Here is a 13,420-nt window from a genome sequence, read left to right as displayed (position 1 = left end):
TGTTCTAGCATTTGTCTCATTGTATCTAGATTGTTAAGCATGTGACTGGTCCGTGGATTTCTCTATCTCAGATGCTGCATTTGGATTTGCTTTCTTCCTGTTTTATTACTTAAGGATCTGGAAGCGTTTCCTCAATAAAGGATTTTCCCATCATCTCAGAATTGAATATGAATGTTATAATCCAAGGCTCTTAAACTTTTCCAAGTGCTCCAAAGTCATCTAAACCACGGGGTTGATCTTCCTCCAAACCAGTTCAATTGAGGAAGATAATTTGAGGAGCTGGAGCTGTGGCAACATGCAATTCCAGATGTTTTTTGCTAAAATGAAGGAACCCGAAGTGTTGAGGATTTGATGATGTATCCGTGCAGTGCAGCATAGTGACTAGCAAACAGAGAACATTAAATACATATTAGTAGAACCAAGGAATCAGTGATTAGGCACTGCCGTCTGCGCTGTGCTGCGGAGAAACCAACAGGGCCCCAACACTTCCAGATCTTACTCTTTCCAGCTGCTGAGATTCTTCTCTCCTCCTTCTTTCCACTTCCCGGCATCCCTGGGACCTCCTGCTCTAACTTCCACCCAGTGGCTTCCTGTGATCTCTCCTATTGTCTCGCTCCTCGCTTCGCTGAGCGCCCCTACCACACCTTGCGACACACATGGACTCGGGACTTTTGTCTTCCAGATTTCTGCATTCTGCGGGCTTAGATGTTTCTTCCCAGGTTCTGGAAGTGTCAGAATCCTTCCTTGTTCCCCTGAAGAATGGAGAAGAAGGTATTCGATTAGGCCCTTCTGGCTTCCTGCTGTGTGTGCGAAGAGTAGGACCCTCTGGTCACCGAGAAACAATAGCGGAAACTCAAGGGACAGAGTTCGCGATTTACTGGAGATTTGCAACTTCTCAGTAGGAGGACGTTCCCTCAAAAGGAGCGGGGAAACAGGCAAATTCAAGAAAGGACCGAAAGAAAGAAGAGAGGCCAATGGACTCTAGTGCTAGAAAACAGTTAACGAGAGTCCAAATATGGTGGAATCAGCGCAGGAAAAGTGGTTTTCCTCAAGTTCTTCGGCTGTCGCGTTTGCCACGGATCCCACTCCCACTCCAGAGCCCCTGCACTGGCGCCGCCCTCTGGCAGCTCTCTCCCGGCTGAGTTGCGGTTAGGTCTTCTGCTCTGACAGAGCTGGCCCTGCGCTCCTCTTTGGCTCGCGTTCATTCCTAGTCCACAAATACTTAGCATTTAATCCCTGGTTAAAAGCTGGTTTTCGCTACAGTGCCCCAACTCAGGAGTACAGTGCTCCACGTTTCTTTTCCCCTGGACTTCTAACTGATCTGATCTGGGGCTTAGTACTCGGCTTTGCGGTCCTAGTCTCTGGTTGGGTGTTCTTTCCTACCCAGGCCTATGTAGTTGCTCCATCTCTAAAAGCTTATTTCTAACATTTGTATCTGATGAGAACTTTCTCTTTCAGAAATCTGAAGTATGTGTTGAAAAATATCAGGTCCTGTGATGTCTTATCTGAGACTTCTGTTTTCTCCAGGGGAACAGATGAATATGTTGCTCTCTGCAGAGCTTCAACACTTCCAGATCTCCAATCGCTCTAGGCCAAAAGTAAACCCAAGATACATTTGGATCTTTTTTTCTTAATATTTTATTAATTGTCAATGGATTTTTTTATTTTATTTATTTGTATGTGGTGCTGAGTATGGAACCCAGGGCCCTGCACATGCCAGGGAAGCGCTCTACCACTGAGCCATAACCCCTGCCCCCACTTTTGGATCTTCATGGTTAATGTCTACAACCAAACTTCTCATCTATAGGCTGAGCTCTTCAGCATGTGCTTCCCTGACCTTCCAACTGTAGCTTCCAAGAGCCCTAGTGGTAACTGGTAGTTGTATGCTATTGCTGCTATAACAAACTACCAAAAGGAAGTGACTTAAAACACACACCTGGGCTGGGGATATAGCTCAGTTGGTAGAGTGCTTGCCACGCAAGCATTAAGGCCCTGGGTTCAAATCCCCAGCACCACAAAACACACACACCTTTATTATTTTACAGTTCTGGAGGTCAGAATTATGAAATGGATGTCTGTGAGCTAAAATTACAGTATCGGCAGGACAGCATTCTTCTTGAGGCTGAAAGGAAAATCTGTTTCCTCACCTTTTCCAGCTTCTAGAGGCCATCTGCACTCCTTGCCTTGTGGCCCCATCCTCTATCTTCCACATCAGCAATCACATCACTTTCACCTCTGATTCTGCTGTCACATCACTTTCTCTAACATCCCTGCCTACTTATTTCATTTGTAAGGACCATTGTGATTACATTGAACATGTCTGTATGGTCAGGATAGTATTTCCATCTCAAGAGCTTTAGTTTAATGATATCCAAAATTTTCTTTTTGCCATATTGGTGACATTTTCAGAGATTAAGACATGAGCTTCTTTGGGAGACTGTTATTCTACCTACCACATGACTTCACTGATATTTGCTCCTCCCACCCCCAGATTTCCAAACATTAATGTGGCACTTTATTCTCAGACTACCAGAATGGGTCTGTTTCCCTGAAAAAAAAAAAAAAAAAAAAAAAAAAAAAACCTACAATGATATTTTTCCCTACCTCAGAAGAGTTTTAAAAATTATCTATATCTCAAAGTCTCCAAATGTCAGATTTCTCAATAAGCAGTACCTGTGAATTAGGCAGTGACTGCTGGGGTGGTGGTGGAGAAGAAAAAGGAATACCAAGAAGGCTATTTTGATTCTATACCCTGTTCATGGTGACTGACCTTTTTGGGCTCCAAGCTGCAGATTCCCTCCCACAAGGACCAACTCATCTGTGGACATAGCAAGAGCTTTGGATTACACCACTGTTCACTCCCATCAGCAGTGTAAGAGTGTTTCCATTCTTCCGTATCCTCAGGAATTTCATTATTATCTTTTCTATTATGGTCATTTTAGTGGGTAGGAAGTAGAATCTCATTGTAGTATTTATTTGCATTTCCCTCGTGGCTAATGATGTTGAACATGCCTTTATGTGCTTATTGGTCTATTGCATTTTTTTTTTTTTTTTTTTTTGGAGAACTATAAACCCAGATCCTTTGTCTTTTTATTCTTTTGATTGTAATTTAAGTACAAAGCCTTTTCTTGCCAGATGCATGACTTGCAAAAATTTTCTCCCACCCTATGCGTTTTTACTTTCTTGCTGGTGTCCTTAAGCAAAATAGTTTTTAACTTTTCTATTATTCGATTTATCCTTATTTTCCTTTTTTTTACTTGTGCTTTTGATAATCAGGTGGTGCAACCCTGTAACCCCAGCAACCTAGGAGGCTGAGGCAGGAGGACTGGAAATTGAGGCCAGCTTAAACAACTTAGCAAGACCCTCCCTGTATCAAAATGAAAATAAAAAGGGATGAGGATGTAGTTCAGTGGCAAAGGGTTCACTCTCTAGCATGAAAAAGGAAAAAGTAGTCATAAATATGAGACTTATTTCTGGAATCTTAATTTAATTTCTATTTTATGCTTTTATAAATTGACCTTTTAAAATAATATTTCAATTCATTCATTGATAGTATAGAAATACAATTTTTGTATTTTGATCTTATATCCTGCCAATGTGCTAAACCTGTTTATTAGTTGTAATTTTAGTGAATTATTTGGATATCTTGGTATAAAACCAAATCATCGGGAGTTGTGATTGGTGCGTCTTGTTCGCCGGAGTTAGAGGCCGGCGGGCGCGCGAGGAGGAGGGGTGGGGCCGGCGGGGGCGGGGCGGCCGAGCGAGCGAGGTGGGCGGCGAAAGGAAGTGGCGGCGGCGGCGACTGCGGCGGCCGGGGGGCGGCAGGCAACGGCTGAGGCGACGGCGGCGTGGGCTGGGCTCGAGCGGGCGGTGGCACCTCAGACTCCCCGGAGCGGGAGCCCACGCGGGCGGGCGCCTGAAACAAAGGGGAGAGGGAGTCGGGGCGCCGCGGGTGGGCGGTCAGTCGTCAGCGCGGAGCCGGCCAGCGGGTGCCCGCACTAGCCTGTAGCCTGGCCGGCCGGTACGGCCTCAAGGCGGGAAGATGCCGCGCGTCGTGCCTGACCAGAGAAGCAAGTTCGAGAATGAAGAATTCTTCAGAAAGCTGAGCCGCGAGTGTGAGATTAAGTACACCGGCTTCAGGGACCGGCCCCACGAGGAGCGCCAGGCGCGCTTCCAGAACGCCTGCCGCGACGGCCGCTCGGAGATCGTGTATTTGAAGGCTCCCATGATTCTGAATGGAGTCTGTGTTATCTGGAAAGGATGGATTGATCTTCAGAGACTGGATGGTATGGGATGCTTGGAGTTTGATGAGGAGCGAGCCCAGCAGGAGGATGCATTAGTACAACAGGCCTTTGAAGAGGCCCGGAGAAGGACACGTGAATTTGAAGATAGAGACAGGTCACATCGGGAGGAAATGGAGGTGAGAGTTTCACAGCTGCTGGCAGTAACTGGCAAGAAGACAACAAGACCCTAGTCCTGGTTCCAATTTAGGTGGTGGTGGTGATCTCAAACTTCGTTAATAGTTGCACAGCAAATGTGCTGCCCATCTTTACATACACATTGCTTCTAGTTGGCAGAAATAATTCATTGTAAGACCAGAAACTGTGATAACTGGAGGTACTACGGTCTTTTTCTCAACCTAAGGCAGTAAAAGACATCACAAACTGCCATGGTTTTGCACTATGATTATAATACCTACATTTCTAATTTTTAAAGCATGTAGCCAGTAATAATTCAAAATTTTTTTCTATGCAAGCTTACCTTGATGGCATTATTTTAATACAGTTGAAACTATCAATTTGTAAAGCTCTTTTTCCCTCCATCTTAATTTAAAGTTCATGTCAATTTAAAACAAATTTTTATCAGAGGGCTTTCTTTAATCAGTTGCTTTTTTTTTTTTTTTTTTTTTTTTTGGTACTTTTAGATGTGTCGGTTACAGAGCTTCTTTTTAGATAGGCAATCTTGTTTTGGTTTGGTTTTATTTTCTGCATTTCCTTTTGTGTTTTTATTGTCTATAGCATTTAAAAACTGTTGATATGTTTGCATTATTTACAAGCTAAAAACCTAGTAGCATAGAACTGTCTGCCACAGCCTTCTGACACAAAGTTTACAGTTGTTAAAGTTGCAGTATCCTTTTAAATGCTAATAATCAGCACCCTTTCTTTCCTTTTGAAATATAAAAAATTTAAATTTTTAACTCTGTAATCTGCCCCAGATATGTTTTAGATTCTGTTTTGTAATCATGAGTTTGGGTGGAGATAGTCTCCATAGATGATAATATTCTACTGAAATGCCTAAAGAAGTCACAGGCTGGCTTCTGTTTTATTCAGGGATTTTTAAAAAAATAATCAGAAAAGGGATACTGGAGCTTCTTCATGTAACAACATATTAAACTGGAGACAGTGATGAATCAGCTACAAAGGTTAATATTGTATTAAAATCATGTTTAAGATTAAAAAAAAAACATATCATCTTCAGTAGAGATAGTTTTACTTTTTCCTTTCCAATTTGGTTGTCTTTTATTTCATTTTCTTGCTTAGTATAAGTACATGTGTGTGTGTGTGTGTGTGTGTGTGTGTGTGTGTGTGTGTGTGTCTTTGTGTTGGGAATGGAACTCAGGATCTCACACATGCTAGCTATACCTCCCACCTCTATTCTAGTTTTCTTGAAACTATCCTATTCACAGTGTTATTTCATGTTTTATTTAGCATACTATATCATAGGCCTCTCATCAATTTCACACCTTAAATACTAGTTCATATATAATACTAAGGAATGCAAATTCTCCAGACCCAGCTACACTTGCTCTTTCCCAGTCTCAGAGGATTTCACTGCCTCTAAATTTCTCTGTCCCTGAAACTATCTTTGTACTGCAACCCAAGAGCTGTTCGAGTCCTGTAGTCCTGATTTTACCATTTCCTAACTGATAGAAAGTGTCATCAGGAGAAGGTAAGTAAATACGGTGTTTATCTCCATTCACTCATACTTAGTTAAGAAATTTCCAGGTAGGCTGAGTTGAAAACATTCTTGTATGTAGTCTTTCAGTCACTGTGAACACCATGGTAGATTTTTTCATACCTTAGCTTTATTCAAAAATTTAAGTGATTGTTGCACAGATATAATTTATACTTGGGCTCCTTACACTCTCAGAACCAATCCACCTTTCCAGGAACATGCTCCTGCCAAGCCACTCTCCTCACCATCATTTGGTTATGCCCTGCTTCTCTCTGCTTCTGCATCTTTGCTCTTTCTCACCTGCTTCCCATTTCTCAAGAGTCAGTAGTAACCTCTAGTTTCAAATAGAATGGACATTCTTTATTTCTCTTAACTTCCCTAGGGCATTTTCCAAATACAGTTTTCCTCTTCAAAGTGACTAATTTGGCCTAGATGATATTGTATTCTAGACTCTAGAATCCATCCAGATTCATGCCAAATCCCATAGAAAGACTTTGGTCCTCCCAGGTATACTGAATCAGATCTTCAGAAGCAGAAAATTTTGGTCATTTAAAAACTCTAGGGAATCCTAAGAAACTAGTCAATGGACCTGCGATTGGTATTCACCATACCATACTTCAGTACTTTTAAATATCTGCTTCCTTCAGTCAGTTGACCTTTGAGTTTCCTTTCTTCTCTCTCTTTCTCCTCTATGAGAGTCAGACACCACATGCTGGCAGTTTCCCAGATTGTTCCTGCATATTCCCAGACCGACTTGTCTTCTTCCTCTTACAGACCTTTGATCATATTATCTCAAGGATCAAGACTTTCTATTTTCTTCTTTTAGACTTCCCTCCACCCCTTCCAAATTGTATCCTTTATACATTCATTTTTAACAAGTATTGGCAGCTTACTAACTGGAGGAATTACAGTAGGTGTTATTTAATCCCTCATTGTCTTTCATGCCTCTACAGAAATACATACATACATACATACATACATACTTTGGGTAACAACAGTACAGGATAAAGTTTTAAAATTCTGACATCAAGATGGTCTAAACATTGTCTTAGCCTATCCTTCAATTCTGTCGGTTCATTACTGGAATATAAAAATATCAACCAGGGTCTGGGGTCGAGGCTCAGTAGTAGAGCACTTGCCTAGCACATGTGAGGCACCGGGTTTGACCTTTAGCATTATATAAATAAATAAATAAATAAATAAATAAATAAATAAATAAATAAATAAATAAATAAATAAATAAATAAATATTATTTTAAAAAATACCATCAACCTGATGTTTTTTCATATATTTAACAGAGGGGGAAAGGAAACATTAGAAAGGCAGAGATCTATGTGTCCGGGAGTTCACTACTCTCACCTTAGAGATTTTAACATTTTTAGTTTTTCTTTACTTATTGGTAAAAATATAATAAGTTCCTAACAACAATACAGGCTCGTAAGGATCAAGTGAGTTCACATATATGAAAGTGTCACAAAAATTACATACAGCAAATGTTATTCTGATAAACTAGATGTAGAATTAGAAATAATATTTTGAAATAACTGATAATAGCAATAGATACTGGAAAATACCAATGAAGGGTGTTAGAAAGTTTAAGGTACTTATCTTTCATCTTATTTGCAAATGAGAGTATTTGGTTATGGTGAGTTCTCAGATTCCTTACAGCCCTAAAATTGAAGCTGCCTAGATACAGTCACCCAGTCCTTATACTAGATGGCAAAGGGTAGCCAGGATTTCTTTCAAATGCTTACTTGCTTATGGTACTAATATTTGAACTTAGTTTCTAGGAACTAAGTTTATAACCTTTCTTACAGACTCCGAGTACCTATGAGTATCTATGAGATCTTTGGCAATAGTACCTAAAAGACCAAATATATGTTCATCACATCTCTTCTAAACATTCTCTGGGACATATAAACTGTTAAGCAAAAATGTCAGGGTCTGCATGCAAGATGTATGTTGCATTCTCTCTAATTCTCTTCTCACAATTAACTTAATTGTGTAGAACTTGAAACTTGATGGGTTTTGTTTGCTTGCTTGTTTGGTTGGTTGGTTGGTTGGTTGGTTTTTGTTGTTGTTGTTTGGTACCAGGGATTGAACCCAGGGACGCTGAGACAGCGTCTTGCTAAGTTGCTGAGGCTGGCTCTGAACTTGTGATCCTCCTGCTTCAGCCTCCCAAGCAGCTGGGAAACTTGAGCTTTGCATGAATGAACTGGTGTCTACTCTGCTGTCACCTGACTGGAGGATAGTGGTGTCCATAGGTAAAGTATTGCAGAGATTTTTAAAGAAATTTATTGGAAGAATATGCTACATAATACCTTTAAATAATAAAAACACAGTTATAATCACTGACAAAAAGCAAACATTCTTAACTGCCTTGCACTTAGCATATTCTTCTCTTCCTACTGAGAAAGTAACTGTTCTGCCCTTGTTTCCCAGATTGGAATTTTCTAAACTCTCATCCTTAATAAAATAAACTTTGCTTTGAAATAATATTTCCCAGAACACTAAGTATAAACATATCAGGACTCCAGAAGATGCTCCTAAATAAAACTAGTATTTGAAATCAAAGGAAACCTGTGGATAAGATACTGGAAACTTGTGTGAAATTTTGACTGGGCTTACCTAGAGAATTTTCACAATCTCAGCAAATCATGCAAAAGAAGTGCTGATACTTCAAATCAGAGATTCTGTATGCAACCTATAAAAAGGAGACTTCCTGATGGTATTATATGGAAAATAACTAAGCAACAAGGATAATAATCACAATGACTGTACTAAAAGGGCACTTTCTATATTTCAGTCACTGAATACTTAAGTACTTGAGTTATTTTTTAGTTCAATATTGACCACAATCATTTAAGAAGGACGTTATTATCCACAATAAATGAATGAAAATCTAGAAAATGTAGGTAACTTGTTCAAGAAAATTAGGTCAATGAAGATTATGTCACTTGCTCAAAGTTAGACAGTTATTAATAATTAGGCCCCAAAACTCAGTCCAGTCTGTTTTATTTGGGATCTCTTCCTCTTAGTTCACTATATTATCATGCCAAGACTGTTGTGATCATGAAATCTACAGCCCAGGGAGTATGGAGGGTAGCATGTGGTGGGAAGAATGCAGTATTTGAGACTGATTATTTACTATTTTAGAAATCACAATTCCAAGACTTTTAGGGTTTATTTCAAATCTTCATCCCTGGTATCCCATTGTACCACGTTGAGAAAGAACTCTAGCTCCCTACATCTCAGGATGTGTGGATCTGTCCACGGTTCTGAAAGGAATACACTGGCAGGCAGGTCCACCAACATCATGAATATCATTCTTATTGTGGAAAACTGCTCACTAAACAGAAAGTTCTGTCTTCATTATTTACAAGGTTAAGAGTATCTGAAACACCAAACAATCCAGCAATAAGGTGTGAGGATAACATACAAAGACCCACAGAATACTCTCTTTTTCTTCCCTATACCAAAATGTACAAGACAAAACCAAAACAGACCACATTATGAAAGAGAAGTTTATATTAAAAATTTTAATCAGAATATAAAGACAAAAAAGTTAGCATTGTTATTGGGAAAAGAGAAAAAGTATTTGTATTTAAATTAACTATATTTATCCTCTCCCAACTTTATACTGTTATTTTCAACCTTGTGACATTATTTCTCCAATAGTCAACCTTAACTTCAATTTACCAATATAGTTTTGCTCATATTTTCTTTCATCTCATACCTTCCACTTAGAATCTCCTTTTTCCTGAGGTACATTCTTCAGCATTTTCTTCAGTCAAGATCTGTTTACATCCAATTGTCCTTATCAGGAAAAATCAATCAAAATTTTGATTTTATTAGATTTTAATTTCCAAATGTATATTTGTCTTTTCAAATTTTTCTAGATGTAGTTTCTTATTCACTGAGAATACTCTAAAGTTTATTTTTAATCATAATAAGATTAGTCATATTGAAATCTGTTATTATTTTAATTTCTGAATTACATGATTCTGTTGTCCTTTTTATTTGCTTCTTCTCTCACAGTACTTTTTCTCTAGTTAACTTAATTTGTCCTTGTTACTTCTGTTGTTGTTTTTAAGTAAGTGCTCTTTTCACTGCCAAAACCTTGAGACACCAACACACCCATTCCAATTTCCCGCCATGTTCTAGGTTTCCAAGCAAGGCTCCCTACTCCTCCACTCTCATCTACCTCCCCTGTTCTGCAGCAAAGTCCAGTTCTACCTTTGCCCTTTCCTACTGTCCTCAGGGATCTCTGCTTCTGCTCTGGAGCTGTTCAGTGGGGGCCTGCCCCAGATGCCCAATCAGCTCCAGGTCCCCTGAGGCACTCCTTCACCAGGAATACTCTTCCAGGCTCTTGGGCTATAAATGGCTCTCTAGAGAGTTACTCTCCCATTCCTGGTCAGTGTGGCTTGTGGGGTCACCAAAAATGGAATTTCAGGCTGGGGATCTGGGATCCTGTGCTGAGGGTTTACTCTTTTCAAGAGGTACGGAGATGCAGCTTTATGAGGTTGAGGAGATGAATAGGAGTGAGAAATCATTTTAGTGCTATCATGGTCACCCCTGGGACCAATTAATTAATGATCTGTATTCAGTAGGGGAAAGAAAAATGCTATTTTTTTTCCTTTTAAAAACTCTTTTCAGGGGCTGGGTTTGTGACTCAGCAGTAGAGCACTTGCCTAGCATGTGTGAGGCACTAGGTTCAATTCTCAGCACCACATACAAAAATAAATAAAATAAAGGTCCATTGACAACTTGAAAAAAATGGAGTAAGGAGTAGAGGTTGTTAATGCCTTCCTATTTTCACAAACACTAATATACTTAGACTAACTTCTCTGGATCCAGAGACAACCTCATCCTAGAACTTTTATCTGTGTAAGTAAAAATGTCGAGGTTTTCAAGATGGCGGACTAGAGGGTGGCTGCATTTCATGTTGCTCCAGGACTCAGGATTCAAAAGAGGAGATATTGAGAGACTTGGGACCAACTCAAAGCAGCCGGGTGAGTCTCACCCGTTGGGGAGGCGTCCCGGATGGGGCGGTAGTCCCGGAACGCAGGGAACTTTGTGAAGTAGAGCTGCCTGGCAAGACACCCCTCCCCCCGCTGGAGCAGTGAACTCGGACAGCTAGGAGCATCGTAGAGGAGGCCGCTCAGCACAGCGCTTGGACTCGGAGCAACCACTGGGGCTCTGGGCGGCGGCCCAGAGGAGGGGCTGCAAGGAGAGCTGTTTGGACTCACAGCAACCACCCCTGAACACCGGGACCTGCCAGGAGGAGGAGGAGGAGGAGCAGTGCGGCAAGCCGCTTGGACTGGGAGCAACTGCACCAGAGCTACAGATGGTTGCCAGAGGAGAAGCTGCTCGGTGAGCTGTTTGGACTCAGAGCAACCACTCCTGAACACCGGGGCCTGCCTGCAGGAGGAGGAGGAGGAGCGTGGCCGCTTAGATTCGGAATGACTATACCAGAGCTACGGGCGGTTGCCAGAAGAGGAGCTGCATGGCGAGCTGTTTGGACTCAAAGCGACCGTTCCTGAACACGGGGCCTGCCCGGAGGAGGAGGAGGAGGAGGAGGAGGAGCGCGGCAGGTCGCTTGAACTCGCAGTGACTGCGTTGGAGCTCCAGGCAGCTGCTCAGAGGAGGAGGTGAATGGTGAGTTTTTTGGACTCAAAATGACCGCTCCTGAACACCGGGGGGCTGCCTGGAGGAGGAGCGCAGTGGGTCGCTTGGTCTCGAGTGGCTGCACCAGAGCTCCGGTCGGCTGCCCGGAGGAGGTGTGCAGCGGGTCACATGGACTCAGAGTTACTCAGAGCGACTCAGAGTGACCGCTCCTGAACACCCGGGGGGCTACCTGGAGGAGGAGGAGGAACGGGGTGGGTCACTTGGACTCGGAGTGACTGCCCAGGGCTACGGGCGGTTGGCAGGAGGAGGAGGCACACAGTGAGTTGCTTGGACTCCTAGCGACTGCACCGGAACACTGGGCGGCTGTCTGTAGGAAGAGGTGTGCGGCGGGTCACTGGGACTCGGAGTGATTGTACGGGGCTCCAGGTGGAGGCTCAGAGGAGGGGCCACATAGCCAGGTGATTAGGTGCAGAGCAGGGTCCCAGGACCTAGGAGGCTTCTTGGTGGAAGAGCCACACAGAGACACACGTAGGGGCGGAGCAAAGGTTCCAGGATTGCAGGCAGATTCTCTGAGGAGAGGCAGCCTAAGGAGACTCGTCTGCGAAGGGTGAGGCTCCCAGGCCCAGGAGGTAGGGCCGGGCCCCTGGAAACATTGCAGAGGAAGGCAACCCAGCCCAGGTGGTAGCTGTAGATTGAGGGGAACCTCTAGGAGGGGAACTGACCAGCGAGACCTCCCCACCAGGTGAGTCTTCCCTGCCCGGTGAGGTTTTCCCACAAGGACGGTAAAACCAGAGACAAAGGCCCAAACAGGCCTTGCCTCAGCCCGCAGCCTATTCCCCTTTGAATGACCATCGGTCAACAAGTGGAGGCACCTCTGCCCACTAGCAGGGAATATACCCCACCTGAAGGCCACCACCCCTAGAGAGGAAGCTTCCTTGTGGAGCACTGCACTATCAACTTCCTCCAAGACTTCAGCCTACTGAAGGCTAAGAGGGGATATACTAGAAATCTCCAGGGACATTATAAGTCAGTAGAGGAAATCTGCAATATCTCAGCAGTCCACTGATACCTGAACAATATGAGAAAACAAGGGAAGAAAATGCCCCAAACAAATCTAGATGTTACATCAATAAAACCCAATGACAGCATGGCAGAAGAAATGAGAGAAAAGGAGTTCAGAATGTACATAATTAAAATGATCAGGGAACCAAACGATGAGATGAAAGAGCAAATGCAGGCATTGAATGATCGCACCAATCAACAGTTAAAAGAGCAAATACAGGAAGCAAAAGATCATTTCAATACAGAGATAGAGATATTGAAAAAAAAAAAAACAGAAATCCTTGAAATGAAGGAAACAATAAACCAAATTAAGAACTCCATAGAAAGCATATCTAATAGGATAGAACACCTGGAAGACAGAACCTCAGACACTGAAGACAAAATATTTAACCTTGAAAACAAAGTTGAACAAATAGAGAAGATGGTAAGAAATCATGAACAGAATCTCCAAGAACTATGGGATATCATGAAAAGGCCAAATTTAAGAATTATTGGGATTGAGGAAGGCTTAGAGAAACAAACCAAAGGAATGAACAATCTATTCAATGAAATAATATCAGAAAATTTCCCAAATCTGAAGAATGAAATGGAAAATCAAGTTCAAGAGGCTTATAGGACTCCAAATACACAAAATTACAACAGACCCACACCAAGGCACATTATAATGAAAATACCTAACATACAAAATAAAGACAGAATTTTAAAGGCTGTGAGAGAAAAGAACCAAATTACATTCAGGGGGAAACCAATACGGATATCAGCAAATTTTTCAAT

The 13,420-nt window shown here is 42.1% G+C and overlaps 1 protein-coding gene and 1 long non-coding RNA gene across 2 annotated transcripts; one reads left to right on the top strand and one right to left on the bottom strand.

Annotated features, from left to right (window-relative positions):
- Nucleotides 1-361: 361 nt before the first annotated feature.
- On the bottom strand, nucleotides 362-9,778 carry LOC306666727. The gene is made up of 3 exons (XR_013765381.1): nucleotides 9,693-9,778; nucleotides 2,771-2,818; nucleotides 362-752 (listed from the first exon to the last, which is right to left on the bottom strand). It is a non-coding gene; the product is annotated as an uncharacterized lncRNA (long non-coding RNA).
- LOC306666712 (core-binding factor subunit beta-like) lies at nucleotides 3,821-5,437 on the top strand. Its single transcript, XM_079148942.1, has one exon. The coding sequence runs from the start codon at nucleotides 4,043-4,045 to the stop codon at nucleotides 4,472-4,474; it is 432 nt and encodes a 143-aa protein (XP_079005068.1). The 5' UTR covers nucleotides 3,821-4,042; the 3' UTR covers nucleotides 4,475-5,437.
- Nucleotides 9,779-13,420: the final 3,642 nt, after the last annotated feature.

Source organism: Sciurus vulgaris (assembly GCF_902686455.1).
Source record: "Sciurus vulgaris genome assembly, chromosome: 7".
In the NCBI taxonomy this organism is placed as follows: domain Eukaryota; kingdom Metazoa; phylum Chordata; class Mammalia; order Rodentia; family Sciuridae; genus Sciurus; species Sciurus vulgaris.
The sequence above is the reverse complement of the archived record's forward strand: the minus strand, read 5'-3'. Positions and strand labels throughout refer to the sequence as shown.

Excerpts from the sequence above, each read along its gene's own strand:
- LOC306666712 (XM_079148942.1), top strand. The coding sequence starts at position 4,043 with ATGCCGCGCGTCGTGCCTGACCAGAGAAGCAAGTTCGAGAATGAAGAA.